Source organism: Hemitrygon akajei, chromosome 18 (assembly GCF_048418815.1).
Source record: "Hemitrygon akajei chromosome 18, sHemAka1.3, whole genome shotgun sequence".
In the NCBI taxonomy this organism is placed as follows: Eukaryota; Metazoa; Chordata; class Chondrichthyes; order Myliobatiformes; family Dasyatidae; genus Hemitrygon; species Hemitrygon akajei.
The window spans coordinates 63,436,098-63,462,362 of NC_133141.1; the positions used below are offsets into that span (position 1 = coordinate 63,436,098).

Sequence of the window (26,265 nt, forward strand, 5' to 3'; positions counted from 1 at the left end):
CCTGACAGGCAGCAGTGGGAATTGATCCCAGGTCACAGGTACTATAAAGCATTGTGCTAACCACTACACTACCGTGCTGCCCACACAGAAAAATGTATATCTTTGCAGGAGGTCCCATGCCCCCTGTTGCTTTTGCCTATCTACATGTAAAACTCTTGTCCTTGTTCTTCAAGTACCCTTAGGCACTGAAAATAAGAAATAGGAATAGGTTGCTCAAGTCTTCTCCACCATTCAATGTGATTGTGTCTGATTCGAGGATTTAACCTGTTTTCCAACCCATTCTTTCAGAATCTTATCAGCCTTTCTACGATTGTTATAATCTCCCTCTTCCTTCAGTGCTGAGAGTTCCATGACTGCAGCTTCACCTACTATTACGTAAGGCCTTGAACTCTGGGATTCTCCTCTTATTGTCTACTATACTCTACACCTTTAAAATCTATGTCTGTTCAAACTCTTGGTTAACCACCCTAATAATGACTCAGTGACATCCAGTCTCCAGCAGACTTGGAATTGGACTCAGACACACAGAACTTGGGACTTCGACTACTCCAGCAGACTTGCAGAGATTCAGAGACACCTCATCATAATGAGGTCTGTTCAAGAGTCATTCAACAGCACGATAGAAGCTGTCCTTGAACCTGCTGGTACATATTTTCAAGTTATTATATATTCTGTCTGAAGGGAGGAAGGAGAAGAGAGAATATCCAGGGTAAGTGGAGTCTATGATTATGTTGCTGCTTTACCTAGGCAGTGAGTAGTGTAGACAGAGTCCATGGAGGGGGGGCTGGTTTTCTTGATATAATGAGCTGTGTTCACAACTCTCTACAGTTCCTTATGGTCTTGAGCAGAATAGTTGCCGTACCAACCTGTGAAGCATCTGTGAAACTTTCCATGGTGCATCTATAAAGATCAGTGAGGATTCATGGGACATGCTGAATGTTATTAGCTTTCTGAGGAAATAGAGGCTCTGGTGCACTTTTTCAGTTGTGGTGTCTACATGGTTGGACCAGGACAAGCTACTGATGCTCTCAATCATCCCCACATCAATAGGAGTGTGTACTCCACCCTGCTTGCTGAAGTCAATGATTAGTTGACACTGAGGGAAAGGTTGCTGTCTTGACACCATGCTATGAGGCTCTCTCTCCATCTACTTTCTGTACTCCACCTCGTCATTGTTTGAGAGCCGCCCCACTACAGTGGTGTCAACTGAGATTATGTAAATAGAGTTAAAGCGGAATCTGTCCACACAGTGATGAATGTATAAGAAGTAAAGTGAAGAACAGATTTATAACTTGTTTGTGTTGTTTCTCCGCATCATTGGCACCAGCCTATCTGCTATCAAGGACATACAGAAAGGTACTGGAAGGGCCAGTAATTTCAGTCCACACATCCTGCTTATGGACTGTTTGTCCCACTCCCATCAGGGAGGAGGCTACACAACATCCACACCAGGTTCAGCAGACTCGGAAACAGTTACTTACCCCAAGCAGTAAGGCTGATCAACACCTCCATCCACTAACCCCCCCCCCCTCCATACCCCCCAACCACCACTATTTCATCATTTCATGTCAGAGTCACCTTATGTACAGACACTCCTGTGCATAAGCTATCTTATGTATTTATATTTATTGTGTTTTTTCAGTTCTTGTGTTCCTTATCTTATTGTGTTTTTTAGTGCTGCATCGGAGTAACAATTATTTCATTTTCCTTTACACTTGTGTACTGGAAATGTCATGAAACAATCTTGAATTGTGTTTCAGTAGATGATAGAGTTTGTGGATTTTTGTCAGTGCTGTTGTTAAAGCCTCAGTAACATGCTGCAGTGTAATTTGTAGCTGGTGTACACTATGTACTACGTATACAGGGCGGTGGATGGGATGCAAATCAAGGGAGCTGACTTGTCCTAGATGGTGTGGAGCTCCTCAAGTGTTTTAGGAACTGCTGTCATCCTGATATATGGAAAGTATTCATGCTAGGGTAGCAAGGAGTGTAATGCTTTAGATTGGATTCATAAAGAATATTCTTGTCTGTGTGGTAGTGGTGGCTGTCCATTGCATATGATGATGACAGGAAACCTATGCAGGAGAGTACTTAGAGTGGAAAAGCCATTGCACTGAGGTAATTTTACTCTCTCAAATTCAGAGGTATGAACAAGCGGTACAGCTGGGGTCTTCCTCGGTTGTAGTGAATGACCGTGACTTCTTCTGTGCCTCTTCATGCCCTTCGCTCTCCATGTAGCGTTGCAGAAATCAGAATCAGAATCAGCTTTATTATCACAGGCATGTGTTGTAAAATTTGTTAATTTAGCGGCAGCAGTTCAATGCAATACATAATCTAGAAGAAAAAAAATAATAAATAAGTAAATCAATTACAGTATACATATATTGAATAGATTAAAAATAGTGCAAAAAACAGAAATAATACATATTAAAAAGTGAGTTAGTGTTCACGAGTTCAATGTCCATTTAGGAATCGGATGGCAGAGGGGAAGAAGCTATTCCTGAATCGCTGAGTGTGTGCCTTCAGGCTTCTGTACCTCCTACCTGATGGTAACAGTGAGAAAAGGGCATGCCCTGGGTGCTGGAGGTCCTTAATAATGGACGCTGTCTTTCTGAGACACTGTTCCTTGAAGATGTCCTGGGTACTTTGTAGTCTAGTACCCAAGATGGAACCGACTAAATTTACAACCCTCTGCAGTTTCTTTCGTTCCTGTTCAGTAGCTCCCCCCACCCCCCATACCAGACAGTGATGCAGCCTGTCAGAATGCTCTCCATGGTACAACTATAAAAGTTTTTGAGTGTACTTGCTGACATACCAAATCTCTTCAAACTCCTAATGAAGTATAGTCACTGTCTTGCTTTCTTTATAACTGCATCAATATGTTGGGACCAGGTTAGGTCCTCAGAGATCTTGACTCCCAGGAACTTGAAACTGCTCACTCTCTCCACTTCTGATCACTCTATGAGGATTGATATGTGTTCCTTCGTCTTACCCTTCCTGAAGTCTACAATCAGCTCTTTTGTCTTACTGACGCTGAGTGCCAGGTTGTTACTGTGGCACCATTCCACTAGTTGGTATATCTCACTCCTGTACACCCTCTGGTCACCACCTGAGATTCTACCAACAATGGCTGTATCATCAGCAAATTTATAGATGGTATTTGAGCTATGTCTAACCACACATCTCTTGGCCATTCGACCTCAATGTTGATCTCATTCCCAGTACTCCAGAGCTGACTTTACATGCCAGGACACTCATGTCCCTATCTCACTGGGGTAGAAGGCCACAGCTACCCTCACCTGGTTTAGCATAACCATCAAAGTGTTCTACCGAGGTGTGGCCACTGTCTCATGCAAACAGCTACTTGGAACCACAGGTGAGAGCTGAGTTTCTGGTGGGGATCAAAAGTGAGTGAGCTGCCTCAGAATGGACATGACAAGCCCTACACTGGTGATGCTACCCCTCCCTGGACATCCCATACATTCCTTGTCTGTGTAGCTCCATATTAATGCTGTCAAGTTTAGTGTTCTAGGGAGCTATGCAAATCATTTAGTAATTGGCATAGGTTTCCTAATCCCAACTCATCAGTTCTCCCTTAATTTTAGGTGTGGAAAAATAGATACCATTCTAATCATACAATCACCTAGTGTACACTTTAAACTCCTTGTAGAAGAGTCATAGAGTCATGGAGCCCTACAGCACTAAAACAGGCCCTTCAGCCCATCAATTCCATGTCAAACTGTTAACCTGCCAAGTCCTGCACTGAACCATAGCCCTCCATACCCCTCCCATCCATGTACTTATCCAAACTTCTCTTAAGTGTTGCATCCACCACTTCCGCTGACAGCTTGTTCCACATTCACACCACCCTCTGAGAAAAGAAGTTACCTCTGAGGTTTCTTTTAAATATTTCATTTTCTACCCTTAACCCATGATCTCTAGTTCTAGTCTTACCCAAACTCAGTGAAAAAACTGCCAGCATTTACCCTATTTATACCCCTCAATTTTGTACACTTCTATCAAATCTCCCCTCATTCTCCTACGCTCCAGGAAATAAAGTCCTAACCTATTCAATCTTTCTCTGTAAGCCAGGTCATCAAGTCCCGGCAATATCCTTGTAAATTTCTTCTACATGGTTTCAATCTTATGGACATAGTTCTGTAGGCAGGTGACCAGAACTGCACACAATACTCCAAATTTGGCCTCACCAGGGTCTTATTTAACTTCAACATCACATCCCAACTCCTGTATTCAATACTTCAATACACCTATGTGCCAAAAGCTCTCATTATGACCCTATTCAACCTTTCCCATAACTCAGCTTGACAGAGTTAGGCTTGGCAAAAACATCAGAATGGAAAACATTGAATTGACTGCTCATTTCAATGGATGCTGCCCGAACTGCTGAGTTCATCCAGCTTTTTTGTACGTGTTGATCAGAATGGAATCACTTCTTCAATAACACAAAACACTGTGATAAAGGTCAGGAAGTTGTACGTCAGATAATTTGACTTTTTTCTAATGCTTGCCTGATCAAACAGGTTCCATTTGATAGGGAGGTTCACTGGCACTCTGTGCGGTCATGATGGAGGTTTAAATTTGGCTACTTTTCAAGGAGCAGATTAAACAGATTTCTGCCATGCACATAGCATTAGACACGCTGATCTTTAAATTGGCTACTTTTTGTCAGAATATCAGGGTGTTTATTGATGTTGCACTTGTGTTAGAAAACATTACTGCTACACATGCAAAGCTGAAAAGCAATAGACCCACTTCCGCTACAACTGCTCGACACAGAATAAATCGCACAGCCTCACTTCCTGTACTGATGTGGTTAAGTTTTTGAGCAGAGGTTGTTAAATATCTTTCACCAACACTTACAAAGTGACAAAGCGTTTTCCATGGTTCGGCAGTAGTCCATTTGCCTTTGGGTCAGGAAGCTCATGGTTCATATCCTGTAGAGAGGACCATGAGAATAAAAGCACAAAAAAAATCCTTCTTATAGTGAGGTGAAGACAACGGAACACAATATTCCACAATGATCGAACCAGGGTTTTACAGAGCTACAGGATTACCTAATGTCTTTTGAACTCAGTACCCTGAGTAATGAAGGCCAGCGCACCATATGCCTTCTTGACAACCCTATCAACTTATATGGCAACTTTGAGGGACCTATGGACCCCAAGATCCCTCTGTTCTTCCATGTTGCCATTAACCCTGTATTCTGCCTTGAAATTTGACATTCCAAAGTGAATTACTTAACACTTCCACGATGAACTCCATCTGCCAATTCTTAACTCAACTCTGCAGTCTATCAATGCCCCATTGTAATCCTGGACAACCTTCTACACCAGGAGTTCCCAACCTTTTTTATGCCATGGACCACTAACATTAAGCAAGGAGTCTATGGACTCCAGGTTGGGAACCCTGTTGTATGCCATCACAAATCCACCAGCCTTAGTGGTGTAAAAGCCAAGGAGCTATTCGTTGTCCTGACCAATATTTCTCTCTAAATCAAAATTTCAAAAACAGGCTATCAGGTCCTTTCACATTACTTTTCTGGATCCTTTTCTGGTTGGTTGCCAGTGACTAGTGGTGTTCCATAGGGGTCGGTGTTGGGACAATTTTTTTAATGCTGTATACCAGTGATTTAGATATGAAATAGATTACTGTTGCCAAGTTTGCATATAATACAAAGATTGGTGGAGGGGCAAGTAATGCTGGGGAAATAGGTAGGATGCAGAAGGACTTAGACAGATTAGGAGGATGTGCAAGAAAGTGGCAAATTAAATACAATGTTGGAAAATGCGTAGTCATGCACTTTGGTAGAAGAAATAAATGAGCAGACTATTTTCTAAATCGGGAGAAAATCCAAAGATCTGAGGTGCAAAGAGACTTGGGAGTCCTTGTGCAGAACACCCTAAAGCTAACTTGCAGGTTGAGTCAGTAGTGAGGAAGGCAAATGCAATGTTAGCATTCATTTCAAGAGGTCTGGAATTCAAGAGCAAGGATGTGATGCTAAGGTTTTATAAGGCAGTGGTGAGGCCTCACCTTGAGTATTGTTAACATTTCTGGGTTCCTCATCTTAGAAAACATGTGCTGGCATTGGAGAGGGTCCTGAGGAGGTTCACAAGGATGATTCCAGGAATGAAAAGGTTATCACACGAGGAACACCTTGATGGCTCTAGGTCTGTACTTGCTGGAATTTAGAAGGATGAGGGCTTAAGATTTAGAAATCTTAAAAAGATTTCTAAGTCTTTTCAAATGTCTAAAGGCTTAGAAAGAGTAGATGTGAAAGGATGTTTCCCATGGTGGGGGAGGTTAGGACAAGAGGGCACAGCCTCAGGATAGAGGGTCGTCCATTTAAAACAGAGATGCAGAGAAATTTCTTCAGCCAGAGGGTGGTCAATTTGTGGAATTTGTTACCACAGGCCAGGTCATTGGGTATATTTTAGGCAGAAATTGATAGGTTCCTGATTGGACACAGTATCAAAGGTTATGGAGAGATGGCTGGGGAGTGGGGCTGAGTAGGGAAAAAAAGGATCAACCACAATTGAATGGCGGAGCAGACTCGTGAGCTCTTTCTGCTCCTATGTCTTGTAGTCTTAAGAAGATAAATGCAATGTTGGCATTTGTTTCCGGGGAATAGAATATAAAAGCAAAAAGATAATGTTGAGGCTTTATAAGACACTAGTCAGGCCACATTTGGGGTATTATCAACAGTTTTGGGCCCAATATCTCAGAAAGAATGTATTATCATTGGACAGAGTCCAGAGGAGGTTCATGGTAATGATTCTGGGAATGAAGGGGTTAACATATGAGTAGTGTTTGACAGCTTTGGGCCTGTACTCACTGGAATTTAGAAGAATATGGGGGATTTCATTGAAACCTACCGAATGTTGAAAGGACTAGATACGGTTGAGATGGAGAGGATGTTTCCTATGGTGGAGGTATCCAGAACTAGAGGGCACAGCCTCAAAGTTGAGGGTGACATTTTAAAAAAGAGGTAAGGAGGAATTTTTTTAGCCAGATAGTATTGAATCTGTGGAATGCTCTGCCGCAGTCTGTGGTGGAGGCCAAACCATGGGTATATTTAAAGCAGAAGTTGATGGCTTCCAGATCGGTCAGGGTATTAAAGGCTATGGCGAGAAGGTAGGTATATGGTGTTGAGTGGGATCCAGGATTAGCCATGATAGCAGACTAGATGGGCTCAATGGCCTAATCCTGTTCCAATATCTTATGGTCTTATGGTTGGAACATGCTGTGGGAATTAGAAGGCATGTGTTAATAATTAAATAGTTAATTGGTTGTATAATTCATGGGGGCATCTGGAAAACAATAACAACATAAATGCAAGAGTTTTGTTTATTATTAACCTGCTGATTTTTAACAAGCAAGCAACCAGCATACCTTACACCCCTGCCACAACAGATACTAGTTCCCACCATTTACTAGCACTCCTACCACGAGACAGACAGCTACCTGAAGGATCAAAGTTCAAAGTTCAAAGTAAATTTCTTATCAAAGTACATGTATGTCACCATGTACAACCCTAAGATTCATTTTCTTGTGGGCATTCGCAGTAGAACAATGAAATACAATAGAATCAAAGAAAAACTGCACCCAAAGACTGACAACCAAGGTGCAAAGACAATTTGTGCAGCTACAAAATGAAACAAATAATAAAAAATATAAATAATAGATAAATAAATAAGCAAATTAACAAACAACTAAAAATTACATGGGTAAATGGATAAATAAATAAACAAACAAACAAATAAATAAATAAACAAGTATACAGATGAATAAATGAATAAATAGAGAGACAAACAGACAGATAGACAGGTACATAGAAAGATAGATAGTCCATAGGTTGTGGATGCAGTGTGTTACTGAGGTGGACAGAGATACTTGCCTGGCTATGTGATTGATTAGTATCCTCCTTGCCTCCACATCCACATCAAAAGCATGGATTCATAACAGCACAAAGATAATGCATTGCCTTTGGATTGATGCCAACTATTGTTTTTGGGGAAACAGGGGTTTATTCTTCTTGGCTATTGGGATCACTGGCATTGCCATGAGCTCAACTCAATCTTGAAAATAATTCCTTCAGCCTCCATGTGATCCAGCTCACTGGCTACTTTATCACAGATGGTGTAAGGAACCGGGCACGCTGTGTAAAACTTGGGTGTGACATTTTCATTTAACCCTATCTTACCCTTGATATGTTTGTGTTTTCCAATCCCATCCTTGAACATGACTGTGGCATCATCCAGTACCTTCCCTAATTTGCTTTCAGTTGTCTCTATTTCAGGGGATGTGGCATGCAAATGATGGATGGATCTCCAAACAAGTTGTAATTGTCTAAGCCAATTGTGCCCCAACAATGCTAGCCCTCCTGTCTTTACCACATATACGCTCAATGTGGCTTGTTGGTTGTTGTATTTCACTGTTATGAATGTAATTCCCACAGAAGTTATTTTTTTCTCCAGTATAAGTTCTTAGTTAAATATCTGCAGGCTTCAGTTCAGTATCTTTGAAATGCCTATTAAACTGATTTTGCAGAATGACTTTAAACCTGCTTTGGTCTGGAGTATGTGAGCCCCTGCCACAAGAGTAACACATATTGTTTGGACAGGCCAATTTCTGGTTAGATGATGCAATTTTGTTCACACTCACTTTCGTTCCTGACTGCAACTCAATTGTGTCTCTGTCTGCTGTTTTTGTTGATTTCAGCTGCTCTTTTAAATGTGAGTTGTGCTTCAGTTGGGAACCATTTTTGAATGTTTTCTTTTTAGATTCAACAAACTAAACAATCTCTTAGTGTATCATTAAGCCCATGACAGAACTAACGATGCTCGGACAATCTCCTCAATTCAGCCGCGTATGCTGAAATTGACTCCCCTTTCTTTTGATTCCACTTATGAAACCTAAAGCGTTCTGCAGTCAACAACGATTTTGGTTCTCAATGTTCCTGCATTACTTTCATGATGTCAGCAAAGCTCAGTATACAATATCCATTTTGCCATTGTGCAATCAAACGTGTCTATCTTTCTGATATAGCTAGCCATTTCTGCTTTTTTAATTTATGATTATTATCACCCGGTGCTCATTGTTTATGAACCCATCAATTTTCTGCCTTTTATTTTGACTTGACAGTCTTGCTGAGCTTTTTAAAAACCCAAATGTCTTGCTATGCTTCAACAGGTAGGCAATCATCTCAGGTTCGTTTAAAACTTGCTCATTGTTACTGTTATATTTTGTAACTCCAAACCATAAAACTAATTGGAAGAAAAATATAGGAGCCGTGAGAACATGTACTCTTAACACAATCTATTACATATATCTTACATAAAGATCTGTCCAGTGACCATCGATGGTCTTCTGATGTTCAAGAGTAAAGCTTGCCTGTAGGTAAATCTTGACTTTGAATAAATATTATTGGAAGGCTGTGGAGCCTCTGGTGATGGTGCAGAAGAGGATGCTGCCTGGATTAGAGTGCACATCCTATAGGGAGAGATTGGACAAATTTGTGTTGTTCTCTCTCGAGTGGCAGTAGCTGAGGGCAGACCTGATTGAGGTTTATAAGATTATAATAGGCATAAGTAGACAGTTGGTGTCTTTGTCCCAGGGTTGAAATGTCTAATACCAGAGGGCATTGCATTTAAAGCAAGAGGGGTTAAGTTCAAAGGAGATGTGCGGCGGAGTTTTTACACAGAGAGTGGTAAGTGTCTGGAATGGAGGTGGAGGAGAAAATACAGTACTGTAGATACATACAAGAGGGTCTCAGACAGGCACATGAACGTGCTGAGAATGGAGAGATAAGGATGTTGTATAGGCAGAATGGATTAGTTTAGCTAGTTATTTAATTTACCAGTTCAATTAGTTTGGCACAACATTGTGGGCTATAAGACATTACCGTGAGCATGTAGATAATAAGGAAGAGAATGTGTTGGAGCTTTTGGAAAGCATCAAGTTGGATAAGTCACTGAGGTCTGACGGGATGTAACCCAAGCTACTGTGGGAGGTGAGGGAGGAGATTGCTGAGCCTTTGGCAATGATCTTTGCATCATTGGAGAGGTTCCAGAGGATTATAAGGCTGTGGATGTTGTTCCCTTATTCAAGAAAAGGAACAGAGATAACCCAAGAGATTATAGACCAGTGAGACTTACTTCAGAGGCTGGTAAGTTGATGGAGAAGATCCTGAGAGGCAGGATTTATGAACATCTGGAGAGGCATAATATGATTCGGAATAGTCAGCATGGCTTTGTCATGCCTTACGAGCCTGACTGAATTTTTTGAGGATGTGACTAAACACATTGATGAAGGAAGAGCAGTAGATGTAGTGTATATGGATTTCAGCAAGGCATTTGATAAGGTACCACATGCAAGGCTTATTGAGAAAGTACGGAAGCATGGGATCCAAGGGGACATTGCTTTGTGGATCCAGAACTGGCTTGCCCACAGAAAGTAAAGAATGGTTGTAGATGTGTCATATTCTGCATGGAGGTTGGTAACCAGTGGTGTACCTCAGGGTGTTCTGGGATCATTACTCTTTGTGATTTTTATAAATGACCTGGATGAGGAAGTGGAGGGATAGGTTAGTAAATTTGCTGATGACACCAAGGTTGGGGGTGTTGTGGATAGACTGGAGGGCTGTCAGACGCTACAGCGGGACATTGATAGGATGCAAAACTGGGCTGAGAAGTGGCAGATGGAGTTCAGCCCATATAAGTGTGAGGTGGTTCATCTTGATAGGTCATATATGATACCAGAATATAGTATTAATGGTAAGTATTAATGGCAGTGTGGAGGATCAGAGGGATCTTGGGGTCCGAGTCCATAGGACACACAAAGCTGCTGTGTAGGTTGACTCTGTGGTTAAGAAGGCCTTCATCAATCGTGGGACTCAGTTTAGGAGCCGAGAGATAATGTTGCAGCTATATCAGACCCTGGTCAGACCCCACTTGGAGTACTGTGCTCAGTTCTGGTCACCACACTACAGGAAGGATGTGGAAACCATAGCAAGGGTGCAGAGGAGATTTACAAGGATGTTACCTGGTTTGGGGAGCATGCCTTATGAGAATAGGTTGAGAGAACTCGGCCTTTTCTCTTTGGAGCGACGGAGGATGAGAGGTGACCTGATAGAGGTGTATAAGACAATGAGAGGCATTGATCGTTTGGACAGTCAGAGACTTTCTCCCAGAGCTGAAATGGCTAGCACGAGAGGTCACAGTTTTAAGGTGCTTGGAAGTAGGTACGGAGGAGATGTCAAGGGTAAGTTTTTTATTCAGAGAGTGGTGAGTGTGTGGAATGAGCTGCTGGCGACGGCGGTGGAGGTGGATACGATAGGGTCTTTTAAGAGACTCCTGGACAGGTACATGGAGCTTAGAAAAATAGAGGGCTATGGGTGACCATAGGTAGTTCTAAGGTAAGGACATGTTCAGCACAGCTTTGTGGGCCGAAGGGCCTGTATTGTGCTGTAGGTTTTCTATGTTTCTATGTTTCTATTACCCTTTCAAGATAGGATGGGGGGGGGTTGTTGGGTTGGTGTCTTGTCAAGATATTAATGGCTGGTGGAAGGCTAGAATGGTCTCTTGCTATCCTTGGGGCTGTGTTGGAGAACCATGGCTTCTGGGAGTCTTGCTGGTAGTAGTTGGATTGGTCATTGTGGTATGGATTCAGCTGTTTCCTGGGCCAGCTGGGTGGCTGTCAGCCACTCTGAGCTAGGTAGGGATCTGGTTGCTTCTATAGCCAGCCAAGGCTGCTGGCTGTAATGGCTACTTGGAGCTACCCTGATGCAGAGGTGGAACTGTCTGTTGTTCCTTGGTGTTTGTCTCTTCCTGTCCTTGCCCCTGTGGGGTAAGTCTGACTGTTTAGCTGTTGCCCTGTGGGGGGAATCTGTCTTTCCTTGGCCTCTGTTGAGTAGGTCAGGCTGTTCTGCTGTTACCTGATGGATGGTCCTGCCCCACCTTGGTGTGGAGTTAGAGATGAGTCCTGGCTTGTTGGAGGATAAGTCCTGGCTCCATGTTGATGTACAGTTCCTAGTCTGCCCCTAGCTCCAGCCTCTGAGTTCCCTAAGCCTGCGGCCTCTGGCCTTGACCCAAGCCTCAAGACCCCAAGTCTCGTCATGTCCTCGACTGGGTTCGGGGGTCTGAGCCTGAGGAAAGACCAGGGTTCTGGGTCCTTGTCCAGTCTCGGGCTTGGAGTCCACCCCAGGCTCCTTGTTCCCAGTCCCTCGTCCCGGTCCTGTTTCCCCTGCCTAGACTGCATCCCGTCCCATCCTTGGGGTTTCATCTCGTCCTGTTTCTGGGACTCCAGTGTCTGTGTCCTGCAGTTGGGTCCTGATTAAACACCTGACTTGTGACAAGACCCTATCATATCCGTCTCCACCACCGGCAGCCCATTCCACGCACTCACCAGTCTCTGCATAAAAAAACTTACCTCTGACATCTCCCCTGTACCTGCTTCCAAGCACCTTACACATATGCCCTCTTGTGCTAGCCATTTCAGCCCTGGGAAAAAGCCTCTGACTATCCACATGATCAATGCCTCTAATTATCTTGTACACGTCTATCAGGTCACCTCTCGTCCTCTGTCGCTCTGAGGAGAAAAGGCCGAGTTCACTCAACCTGTTCTCATAAGGCATGCTGCCCAATCCAGGCAACATCCTTGTAAATCTCCTCTGCACCCTTTCTATGGTTTCCACATCCTTCCTGTAGTGAGGCAACCAGAACTGAGCACAGTACTCCAAGTGGGGTCTGACCAGGGTCCTATATAGCTGCAACATTACCTCTGGGCTTCTAAATTCAATCCTGCGATTGATGAAGGCCAATACACCATATGCCTTCTTAACCACAGAGTCAACCTGCGCAGCTGCTTTGAGCGTCCTATGGACTCAGACCCCAAGATCCCTCTGATCTTCCACACTACCAAGAGTCTTGCCATTAATACTATATTCTGCCATCATATTTGACCCACCAAAATGAACCACCTCGCACTTAACTCCATCTGCCACTTCTCAGCCCAGTTTTGCATCCTATCAATGTCACGCTGTAACTTCTGACAGCCCTCCACACTATCCACAACTCCCCCAATTATTGTGTCATCAACAAATTTACTAACCCATCCCTCCACTTCTTCATCCAGGTCACTTATAAAAATCATAAAGAGTAGGGGTCCCAGAACAGATCCCTGAGACACACCACTGGTCACTGGCCTCTATGCAGAGTATTACCCATCTACAACTACTCTTTTCCTTCTGTGGGCAAACCAGTTCTGGATCCACAAATCAATATCCCCATGGATCCTATGCCTCCTTACCTTCTCAATAAGCCTTGCATGTGGAACTTTATCAAATGCCTTGCTAAAATCCATATACGCTACATCTATGGCTGATGTACCATCAATAACTCTTGGAGACATGAGGCGAGATATAGGCTTTTATTTTCTGGAAGAAAGAACAAGCAGCAATTGACCACCACACTGCATCCTGGAGACTGAGGCCGGGGCAGTGTCTCCAATCACCGTGGGGGAGGAGCCACGGTCAGTGGGAGGAGCCACAGGAGCAGTCAGCGGGGGTGGGGGGGGGGGGGTGTCCAGACAGGTATATGTAGTTCACCACAATGGCTCTACCTTCATCAATGTGTTTAGTCACATCCTCAAAAAAATTCAATCAGGCTTGTAAGGCATGACCTACCTTTGATAAAGCCATGCTGACTCATTATGCATCTCCAAATGTTCATAAATCCTGCCTCTTAGGATCTTCTCCATCAACTTACCAACCACTGAAGTAAGACTCACTGGTCTATAATTTACTGGGCTATCCCTACTCCCTTTCTCGAATAAGGGAACAACATCCGCAACCTCCAATCCTCTGGAACCTCTCCCGTCCTCATTAATGATGCAAAGATCATCACCGGAGGCTCAGCAATCTCCTCCCTTGCTTCCCACAGTAGCCTGGGGTACATCCCATCTGGTCCCGGTGACTTATTTAACTTGATGCTTTCCAAAAGCTCCAGCATATCCTCTTCTTTAATATCTACATTCTCAAGCTTTTCAGTCCACTGCAAGTCATCCCTACAATCGCCAAGATCCTTTTCTGTAGTGAATACTGAAGTAAAGTATTCATTAAGTACCTCTGCTATCTCTCCGGTTCCATACACACTTTTCCACTGTCACACTTGATTGGTCCAATTCTCTCATGTCTTACCCTCTTGCTCTTCACATACTTGTAGAATGCCTTGGGGTTTTCCTTAATCCTGTCTGCCAAGGCCTTCTCATGGCCCCTTCTGGCTCTCCTAATTTCATTCTTAAGCTCCTTCCTGCCAGCCTTATAATCTTCTAGATCTCTTACATTACCTAGCTCTCTGAACCTTTTGTAAGCTCTTCTTTTCTTGACTAATGGGAATGGAAATACTTGTCATGGGACAACACAATCACTCAAGCATATCATGTTCACGTGACTTCAGCAGAAAGACGGCATCTCATGACCACAAGTGAATTCCGCCACAGGAAGAAAACTGAAATTATCGAATAGAAACTTCAAGCAAGTTTGTGGATGTGGTTTATATTTGCTGCTTCCTGTGAGTCATCTCATACTGATATTGCGTGATGCACAATCAGCCTCAGTCGTCACTGTTTAAGAAAACACAACACAACGAAAGAGGAACAGCTGTTGGGCTCTTTGCCCTTCAGCCTTATCCTGCTACTTAATATGACTATGGCTTATCAGCTCCTCTTCTGTGCCAGGTTCCATAGCCCTTAATCATAGCCCTCCATCAAAAATGTATCTACCCCTTTCCCTCTTGAAACATCTCCATAGATCTGGCCTCCACAATCCACCTTGGAAGAGAATTTCAGAGATTCACCATCTTTGGTGTCATAGAATCATATTATTATAGATAACTGCTGCACAACAACAGGCCCTTCTGTCCATCTAGTCCATGCCAAGTTGTTATTCTGCCTAGTCCCATTGGCCCACATGCAGAACACAGCCCTCACTACCCCTCCTTATCTTAAATGTTGCAGTTGGCAGCAGCTCGTTTCACACTTACACCACCTTCTGAGTGGTTTCCCCTCAGATTTCCATTAAATATTTCACCTTTCACACTTAACACATAACCTCTCGTTCTAGCTTCATCCAACCTCAGTGAAAAAGCCTGCTTGCATTTAACTTATCTATACTCCTCATAATTTGTTTACCTCAATCAAATCTCCCCTCATTCTCCTGTGTTTTGTGATAGAAGTCCTAACCTGTTCAACCTTTCCCTACAACCCAGGCCCTCAAGTCCTGGCAACATCCTTATAAGAAGTGAGAAGAAGTTCTTCAGTTTTGAATGTTCAGCCTCTTATCTTGTAGCAATGACCCCTTTCTCAACAGTCTCTCATTAGTGAAAACTCTCAAATACCTGTAAAGGTTCTCATAAATGCAACAGATTTGCAGGTGGTGGAAATCTTGAGCAACACACACAAAATGTTGGTGTAACTCAGCAAGTCAGGAATTATCTATGGGGGTGGGGGGGATAAGCAGTTGATGTTTTGGGCCAAGACCCTTCATCAGGATTGGAAAGGAAGGAGGCAGAAGCCAGAGTAAGAAGGTGGTGGTGGCACGGGAAGGAGCAGAAGTTGGCAAGTAATAGGTGAAACCAGGTGGTGGGGGGGGGGGGGGGGAGAAGGTAAATGAAGTAAGAGACTTGGAGAGGGCGGAATTAAAAGGAACTTAGTAGGAGAGAACAATAGATGGAAGAAAGGGAAGTAGGAGGGGCACCAGAGGGTGGTAGTGGGCAGATAATAACAGAGTGATGGAGGATTTTAATTTCCCAAATATTGATTGGCATCTCCCTAGAGCAAGGGGTTTAGATGGGGTGGAGTTTGTTAGGTGTGTTCAGGAAGGTTTCTTGACACAGTATGTACATAAGCCTACAAGAGGAGAGACTGTACTTGATTTGGTATTGGGATCTCTCAGTGGGAGAGCATTTTGGAGATAGTGATCGTAATTCTATCTCCTTTACAATAGCATTGGAGAGAGATAGGAACAGACAAGTTAGAAAAGCGTTTAATTGGAGTAAGGGGAATTATGACGCTATCAGGCAGGAAATCGGAGGCTTAAATTGGAAACAGATGTTCTCAGGGAAAAGTACAGAAGAAATGCGACAAATATTCAGGGGATATTTGTGTAGAGTTCTGTATGGGTACGTTCCAATGCGACAGGGAAATTATGGTTGGGTACAGGAACCGTGGTATACAAAGGTTGTAATAACTCTAGTCAAGAAGAAAAGAAAAGCTTACAAAAGGTTCAGAGAGCTAGATGTTAGAGATCTAGAAGATTATAAAGCTACTTGGAAGGAGCTTAAGAAGGAAATTAGGAGAGCCAGGGGCCATGAGAAGGCCTTGGCGGGCAGGATTAAGGAAAACCACAAGGCATTCTACAAGTATGTGAAGAGCAAGAGGATAAGACGTGAAAGAATAGGACCAATCATGTGTGACAGTGGGAAAGTGTATGGAACTGGAGGAAATAGCAGAGGTACTTAATGAACACTTTACTTCAGTATTCACTATGGAGAAGGATCTTAGTGATTGTAGTGATGACTTGCAGCAGACTGAAAAGCTTGAGCATGTAGATATTAAGAAAGAGGATGTGCTGGAGCTTTTGGAACGCATCAAGTTGGATAAGTTGCCGGGACCGGATGAGATGTACCCCAGGCTACTGTGGGAGGCGAGGGAGGAGATTGCTGAGCCTCTGGCAATGATCTTTGCATCATCAATGGGGATGGGAGAGGTTCCGGAGGATTGGAGTGTTGCAGATATTGTTCCTTTATTCAAGAAAGGGAGTGGAGATAGCCCAGGAAATTATAGACCAGTGAGTCTTACTTCAGTGGTTGGTAATTTGTTGGAGAAGATCCTGAGAGGCAGGTTTGTGAACATTTGGAGAGGTATAATATGATTAGGAATAGTCAGCATGGCTTTGTCAAGGGCAGGTTGTGCCTTACGAGCCTGATTGAATTTTTTGAGGATGTGACTAAACACATTGATGAAGGAAGAGCAGTAGATGTACTGTATATGGATTTCAGCAAGGCATTTGACAAGGTACCCCATGCAAGGCTTACTGAGAAAGTAAGGAGGCATGGGACCCAAGGGACATTGCTTTGTGGATCCAGAACTGGCTTGCCCACAGAAGGCAAAGAGTGGTTGTAGATGGGTCATATTCTGCATGGAGGTCGGTCACCAGTGGAGTGCCTCAGGGATTTGTTCTGGGACCCTTACTCTTTGTGATTTTTGTAAATGACCTGGATGAGGAAGTGGAGGGATGGGTTAGTAAGTTTGCTGATGACATACATGTTGGTGGTGGTGTGGATAGTGTGGAGGGCTGTCGGAGGTTACAGCAGGACATTGATAGGATGCAAAACTGAGCTGAGAAATGGCAGATGGAGTTCAACCCAGATAAGTGTGATGTGGTTCATTTTGGTAGGTCAAATATGATGGCAGAATATAGTATTAATGGTAAGACTCTTGGCAGTGTGGAGGATCAGAGGGATCTTGGGGTCCGAGTCAATAGGACGCTCAAAGCAGCTGTGCAGGTTGACTCTGAGGTTAAGAAGGCGTATTGGCCTTCATTAATTGTGGAATTGAATTTAGGAGCCGAGAGGTAATGTTGCAGCTATATAGGACCCTGGTCAAACCCCACTTGGAGTACTGTGCTCAGTTCTGCTCACCTCACTATGTGAAGGATGTGGAAACTATAGAAAGGGTGCAGAGGAGATTTACAAGGATGTTGCCTGGATTGGGGAGCATGCCTTATGAGAATAGGTTGAGTGAACGTGGCCTTTTCTCCTTGGAGTGACGGAGGATGAGAAGTGACCTGATAGAGGTGTATAAGGTGATGAGAGGCATTGATCATATGGATAGTCAGAGGCTTTTTCCCAGGGCTGAAATGGTTGCCACAAGAGGACACAGGTTTAAGGTGCTGGGGTGTAGGTACAGAGGAGATGTCAGGGGTAAGTTTTTTTACTCAGAGAGTGGTGAGTGCGTGGAATGGGCTGCCGGCAATGGTGGTGGAGGCGGATACGATAAGGTCTTTTTAGAGGCTTTTAGATAGGTACATGGAGCTTAGTAAAATAGAGGGCTATAGGTAAGCCTAATAATTTCTAAGGAGGGACATGTTCAGCACAACTTTGTGGGCTGAAGGGCCTGTATTGTGCTGTAGGTTTTCTATGTTTCTATAAGGAGAAGAGAATGGTTGAGAGGGGAAACAAAATGGGGAATGGAAAAAGAGAGAAGGAAGAGGGGAGAAATTATTGGATGTTAGAGAAATCATTTTTAATGGCATCATTTCGAAGGCTACCCAGACATTATATGAGATATTGCTTCTGCAACTGAGTTTGGCCTCATCATAACAGTGGAGGACATCATGGGCCAACTTGTCAGAATGGGAATTGGGAGCCAAATTGAAAAGTGTTGCCACTAGGATATCCCAGTTATTGTGGCAGATGAAGTGAAAGTGCTCAGTGAATGGAAGCAGGAATAGACCATGCAACCCCTTGTGCACTCCACGTGTTAGTGCAGTAATCTCACAAGTGAAGTGTTGTTTCATCTGGAAGGATTGTTTGGTGCCCTGAATGGTGGTGAGGGAGGAGGGGCAGAAGCAGGGGATGTTGTTTAGCTGAGGGACTATACTTAAACTGAGATCCAGCCTGACCTCAAGATAAACGTGAAGATCGCTTGATACTATTCGATGAAGATTGGAGAATTATCCTGGGGACTCCTGAGGTTCTCCATTAACAATTGAAATATGCAGCTCACTGTGTTGTTCAGAGCTAGCTCCGCACACATCAGATGCTGCCTGTCTTGTGCTATCCTGATGCCCGTGTTTCGCTGTGAAACCCGTCATCACATCCTGAGTCCTGAACTGTCTTGTTTAAATGTAGTTTCCAGCAGAACATTGTCAGCTAAAATGTGATTTCCACGTGGAATAACGAGGTCAGGGGAGACTGAAGTTTAAATAATTTGGAAGTGTAGGACCTTGTCTCTGAATACATGAGCTGAGAGGCCTTCAGTCATCTGTGTTAAGTATGTAGAATGGTACAGCACTGGAATAAACAATGCAACCCACAATGTTTGTCCCAAACACAAAGTCTAATTAAGCTAAATCCCTTCTGCCTGTACAAGATCCATATCCCTACATTCCCTACATATTCAAAGTTCAAAGTAAATTTTAAGTAGGTGCATATCACCCTGAGATTCATTTTCTTGTGGGCATTCATAGTAGATGCAAAGAAATCCAATGGAAGTAATGAAAAACTACTCACAAACAAAAACAGACTAACAACTAATGTGTAAAAGAAGACAAACTATGCAAATGCAAAAAAAACCCCCAATAATAATAATAAATAAGTAATAAATAATATTGAGAACTTGAGTTGTCGCGTCCTTGAAAGTGAGTTCATAGGTTGTGGAATCAGTGTTGAAGTGAGTGAAATTATCCATTCCAGTTCAGGCACCTGATGGTTGAGGGGTAATAACTGCTCCTGAACTGTGTTATGTGACCTAAGACTCCTGTACCTCCTTCCAAATAGCAGTAGTGAGAAGAGAGCATAGCCTGGTTGCTGGGATCCATGATGCTGCTTTCTTGTGGCTCCTTGAAGATGTGCTCAATGTCTGTCCATCCTATTGATGCCTCAGACAATTTAATAAACTAATATCAGTGGGGAAGGACCACAGTTCTTACCCTACTGGATGGGAAAAGGCCAGGTTGGCTGAGGAAGTCCCTTCAATTAAATAATAATTATAATTATTAATAATTTTAAACTAATTATTGTAGTAGTGTACTATCCCAGGGGACTGCAACAGAGCTATTGATTTTCAGAAATGTAATTGAACAGTCTTTAACGCAATGTTTGTGAATATAAGAATGAAAAGACATTGCAGTTTATTCTTGGAAATATGTTTTTATTATGAATAAAATGTATTTTGGTAAAAGAAATAAACTTCTATCAGCTCTCCCCTCAACCTCTGACACTTAAGAGAAAACAACCTAAGTTTGTCCACCCTCACCTTACATACCCTCTAACTTTTAGATTTAGGTAAATCTTTTTTGCACCGTTTCCAAAGCCTCCACACCCTTACTTATGCTGGGGCAACCAGAACTGCACACATTCATTTTGTGCAACACACACAAAATGCTGGAGGAACTCAGCAGGCCAGACAGCATCTAGGAAAAGAGTACAGTCGACGTTTCGGGCTGAAACCCTTTGGCAGGACTCAGGAGAGCAGCAGGATCACAGTGGGGGGAGCAGTGAGAAAGGGTTTCACTGAACTCCCATCAAAGGGAAGATTTAAACTTCTTCAGGGTAGGCATCCCTGGAAGAGACTACAGAGTAATAATTCAATCACAAACAAGAGAGAATTTGCAGATGCTGGAAATCCAAGCAACATACACAAAATGTTGGAGGAACTCAGCAGGCCAGGCAGCATCCCCTAGAAAAAGGGTACAGTTGATGTTTCGGACTGAAACCCTTCTGCAGGACTCATGCTGCCCAGCCTACTGAGTTCCTCCAGCATTTTGTGTGTGTTGCTTGGATTTCCAGCATCTGCAGATTTTCTCTTGTGTGTGATTTCACATTTATTTTGTGTTTCCATTGAGACAGAGGAGTTAACTTGAAACCTCCCAATGTGAAGTATTCACAAGTGTGACAGTATTGACCATAAATAGAAGCAGACAGAAACAGAGGAGTTTCTGCTTACACCTTTCCTGGGAGCAGGGGAAATCCTGACAATAAACCAGTTTGCCGTCACATCTAACAATGACTTCATCCAGGTGTAAGAGCCTTGAGCAGAGAGAAGGCAACACCTCTAGTGTAAATCACCAAGACTTAAAAGAAATTGCATAACGTGAGTTGGCAATTTTGGAGGAATTTTTTATCATTCTGACAATCTTCTATAACACAAGTAAATGGTGAAACACTCCTGCAGATATTATAATTATCTGAGTTTTTAACGCACTTTGAAGCAATTTTAAGGCTGTCTTGACTCAAAGTACTCGAAGAATGGTGTAGAGATTCAGGGCTACACACACAAAGTGCTGGAGGAGCTCAGCAGGTCAGGCAGCATCTATGAAGAGGAATAAACAGTCAACGTTTTGCACCAAGGTCCTTCATCTGGGCTACATGGAAAGATATAAGTTTTGTTTTCTTGGAGCAGAAAAGGCTGATCAGTCTTGCATTCTCATAGGACCATAAAACATAGGAACAGAATTCAGCCATTCGTCCCTTCGATCTGCTCTGCTATTCCATCATGGCTGATTTATTATCCCTCTCAACCCCATTCTCCTGCCTTCTCCCCATAACCTTTGACACCCTGGCTAATCAAGAACCTAACAAATTCCACCTTAAACAGATGCAATGACTATTGTTAACTTGCAAGTCTGTCCACAACTCTCTCTTTCATTGAAGTAACTCGCTCACATTTCTGTGATAAAACTTTTGATCACCAGTTAAAATATTTCTTAACTGGTTATTTGTAAGTTGGTATCCAGTTGTGCTTCTGTGAAGTGATGAAACACCAGATTAATTCAAATGATTAAATATTTTTCAATGTTAGCATCTCCACTACTGTACTTGATGCAGAAAATATTTAGTAACTGTAATTTAGATACTTTGAGTGAATAAAATAAACATTGTATCACAGTTTCTTCAATCCTACAACCACCAACAACCATGTAACCCTGTATTCTCCACAATACTCTTACCTAAACTAATTCAATTATATTGTTAAATATTATATTTAATATTGCATATTACATATTAATTGCCGCTGGGGCAGTGAGTGGCAATTTCAAAGTTCAAAGTTCGAAGTAAATTTACTATGAAAGTACTGTACATATATGTACCACCCTGAGATTCATTTTTGTGGGCATACTCAATAAATCCATATTAGAATCAATGAAAGACCGCACCAACTTGGGTTTTCAACCAGTGTGTAAAGACAACAAACTGTGCAAATACAAAAAGAAAGAAATAATAATAATAAATAAATAAGCAATAAAAATAGAGAATATGAGATGAAGAGTCCTTGAAAATGAATCAGATTTTCAATCTCCTTCCCATGTGCTAGTTCGCCACAACCTTTGATTTGGCTTATGACAGTGGTGTCATCAGCAAACTTGAAAATGGCTTTGGAGTTGTGCTTAGCCACACAGTCATAAGTGTAAAGTGAGTAGAGCAGGGGGCTCTCACAGCCTTGTGGTGCACCTGTGCTGATGGAGATTGTGGAGGAGTAGTTGTTGCCACTCTGAGCTGTCTGGGGTTTGCAAGTGAGGAAATCAAGGACCCAATTGCACAAGGAGGTATTGAGGCCAAGGTCTTGATGCTTATTGATTAGTATTGAGGGGATGATAGTATTGAATGCCGAGCTGTAATTGATAAAGAGCGAGTGTCCTGATATATGCATCTTTGGGTTGAGTGAAGAGCCAATGAAATGGTATTTGCTGTGGACCTGATGGTCTATTAGGCAAATTGGAGCAAATCCAATTTGCTTCTCAGGGAGGAGTTGATATAACTACCACCCCCCACCACCGACCCCTCCCCCCAACATCCCTATGAAAAAAGTTCTTCCGCAGATCCCCTCTAAACCCCTTACTCCTTACTAATTTTAGGCACTTATGTTATGTGTGCCTTGGAAGGTCTGGATCCTAAGGGAAATATTTTTATTTGAAAGTGTAAGTTTATTGGTAAAAGTGTGGAAGTGTCAAAATCAGACAGGAATTTACTTACGTTTATGAAAGGTACATGCTTTATTTTAGAAACAGGAAGATGTTGTTTACTTCTCTGTTATTTATGGTTCTCCACAGAGAGGATCATTTTATTAATTATTTACCGTTCAGGATAAACATTAAGCGCACAATATTCTGAACTCCCGAGATGGGTGGGCCTTTGCTGATTTTGATTGGTAGCTGTAGCGGGGGGCATGCGCAGGAAGGGACAGAGGGTATAAATAGAAGGTATAGTAGGCATGATGGGCAGTCCCCGCTGAGTGGGTGTGTGTTAGGGTGGATGTATGGTTTCTGTTGCCGAATCGCCAGAATATTGGTGTCTAGTTAAATTCTGCTGGCGGGTACCTTTTAAAAGAAAAAGCCCGAGGTTTTTTTATAGCTTTTCAGCGATTGAGAGGTTTTTGTTCCCTTTGAGTTTCTGTTCCTCGATCTCCGGATTTCGGTGGGCACCGCGGCCGCCCTCTAACGCTCTCGACCCTGTGGGAGGGTGGAAATCGACCCCGGTGGATTGGTGCTGAAGCAGGCCGCGGAGTGGGCAGGCGGGTGATCGACGACCCGGGGTTCATTTGACTCTACCGTTTGGATCTGTGGGCCAGACTCTCGGAGGGAACGCAGGAAGATGGGGATGTTTCTGACCAAGCTGATGGGACTCTTCTGTAACCAAGGTAAGGCACCGGCTTGGGCCGGTGGAGGGAGGGGGAGGAGACAACCCAAGTCATAGTACGCCGGAGAGAGACCCAAACCCCAGTTCAAAGGAGAGGGGGAGAGACCACGGTCCTGGCTGGCGACGGGAGTGGTGATGGGAGAGCTGGGTCCTGGCCGGCGGGTGGGGTGGGGGTGGAGGCAGATTCCCGGTTCTGGTGTAATCTGGACACTGCGGTGGGAAAGGGGTAGTGTAGACTTGGTTACACTGACTGCACTTAACATCGTCCAGGGTCGGTCGTGTGCAAGCATTGAGGGGTGTACGAGTGCGCGCCCGGAGAAACAAGTTTTTTTTAGGTTGAGGGGGATTTGTGAGTGCGCGTCCGCATGGGGGGGGGGGGGGGTGAGGAAGAGTTGAGTGCGCACTCAGATCAGGTTAGACAAGTTGCGACCGTCTGAACCGGTTGAAGTTTCGCCAACACTTGCGGTTCTTCAGTGGATAGAACGTAGAACAGTACAACACAAGAACAAGCCTTTCGGCCCACAGTGTTATGCTGAACCAGCTAAAAAGCGAATCAAACAAAAACCCCAAAACGAATCCATCCTACAATGTACAATATCCATATTCCTTCATTTTCCTCACATCCATGTGCCTATCTAAACGTCTCTTCAAATTCTCTAAGGTATTTGCCTCCACCATCACACCAGACATCCAGGCATCCGCCACTCTGAGTAAAAGACTTGCCTCTCAGATCCCCTTTGAATTTACCCTCTCTCACTTTAAATGCATAATAAAGGGCTCCGACGCGAGTTCTCGAATTCCGGTAAAAATTGCGACTTGAGCTGTCTGGAGATTCTTCCAGGTGCTTAACAATAAAATTGCACCTCGTAGCGTTTTCTCCCTTGACAGTGACCGGTTTTTTTCAAGCACCAATCGTTGAGATTACAAAATTGTTTTGTGCTGCGCTCTTGTACACATTTAAACTTCTCTGTGTCTCTATTTATTTTATTTATACTCATAAGCATGATTTAAGAAACTTTTGAATCTTGTCCCATTGCTTGGAATGTAATTTTAAAAGCTTGGACTTCTATCTGTAAAAGTATAGATTTGTGAGTTGTCCCTGTCTGCAAGTTAGAGTGTAGTGATTGAGGTGATCCAATGGAAAAGGGACTTGAGAGCCCTACATCCTTGGTAAGGATCTTTAGTAAAAGAATTAGCTTCTGCTATCTTGATCCATTTCAGCTACTTGAAATGAGGCTTGTTCCTGGTACCAGTAACATTATGTTACCTTTTTGTCTCATAATTTTACCTGATATTGCTCGGGCATTATTGCTCTGTTTTGGGCCTTTTACCTTAACATTTGAGGTCTGGAATTTTTCTTTCAAAGTGAATTGGAGCTGTAGGGGCCTGATTGAAGTGTTTATTTGGGCAGCCCTATGCTATTGGATGCTAATTCAGGGTTCTAGGTTACTGTGCCAGTGTTCACAGGGAAGGTTTTGTAATTGTGATGTAATTGGAGCAAAGTTGATTTGCCTGTGGCGCACTGAATACTCAGAGGTGAAGTGTTTGTACAGTCGTCCCTCCTTATCCGCGGGGGATTGGTTCCGGGACCCCCCCCCCCCCCCCGAGGATAGCAAAATTCGCGGATGCTTAAGTCCCTTATTTAGCATGTATTAGTCCGGTGGTCTTTAGGACCCAGCAGAACCCCTGACTTTATTTAACGTGTCAGTGCGGTGGACATTAGGACCTGGCGGCGCAGCTCTGAATCCGCGGTGTTTCTGTTCACGAAAATAATCATGATCGCAATTGAAAATAAGGTGGAAGTAATAGTGATCAGAAAGAGGTGAAGTGCCATCGGTCATCGGAAAAGCGTTAGGCTACAGTCGGTCAACGATCGGAACAATTTTAATGCAGAATGTGAAAGGCTCTGCCCTGATGAAAGCTACAATTATTACTAAGCAACGCAGTGGTTAAATTATTGAAATATGTATGTTTCTTAAGTGTTTTATATGCATAGAAAGGTAAAATATGTACTATATACGAAGAAAAACGTTTGACTAACTGATGCTAAATAATACCGGATGTACCTGTTCCGACCTCAAATCCGACTTAAAGACAGACTCAGGAATGGAACTCATTCATAACCCCCCCGGACTGCCTGTACTTTTAAGTCATTTCTAGATTACTTATAATACCTAATACAATGTAAGTGCTATGTAAATAGTTGCTATACTGTGTTGTTTAGGGTATAATGACAAGAAAATATAGCCTGTACATGCTCAAGCAATGAGTGCTGGAGAGAGAACTTCCGGGTGTTCCTGATCCGCGGTTGGTTGAATCAGCGCATACGGAATCCGCAGATAAGAAGGGCCGACTGTATAATAGAATTTGTACTTAAACCTAATAAGTGTTGTAATTGTAGGTGCCATGGTCATGTAGTGGTTAGGGTGATGCTATTACAGCTCAGCATGTTCTGGAGTTCAGTTCCGGTGCTGTAAGAAAGTTGTACATTCTCCCCATGACTGTGTAGGTTTCCTCCCACAGTCCAAAAATGTGCCAGTTAATAGGTTAATTCATCTTAAGCCCATCACCTCTACTGGGTCAAGGCCGCCAACAGCAGCTCACCAGAATCCTCGGACCTGGGCCGATCAGCCCTGTGGCTTCCCCTTTCACCACACAACTTCGTACATCGGTAAAGATCCTTCCTCTTCCAGGGATGAGGTCTTTGGAACTTCTGTTGGTATTTCTGCAGCTCTGGGCATTTATTGGGTGGGGTTGCTCACCCTCATCCTTTTGCAGCTAGGCTTGGGACAGTCCATGCAAAGTTCGTGGGATAATTGGTCACTGTAAA

The 26,265-nt window shown here is 43.3% G+C and overlaps 1 protein-coding gene across 2 annotated transcripts in view; it reads left to right on the forward strand.

The window, feature by feature from the left end:
- The first annotated feature begins 23,031 nt into the window (after positions 1-23,031).
- Positions 23,032-26,265, forward strand: part of arl5c (ADP-ribosylation factor-like 5C) — a 66,485-nt gene continuing 63,251 nt past the window's right edge. For both annotated transcript variants that reach the window (XM_073071739.1, XM_073071740.1), the window contains exon 1: positions 23,032-23,436. In XM_073071739.1, the coding sequence (XP_072927840.1) occupies positions 23,391-23,436 (46 nt within the window). In that variant the 5' untranslated portion in view covers positions 23,032-23,390. The remainder of the gene's footprint in view (positions 23,437-26,265) is intronic.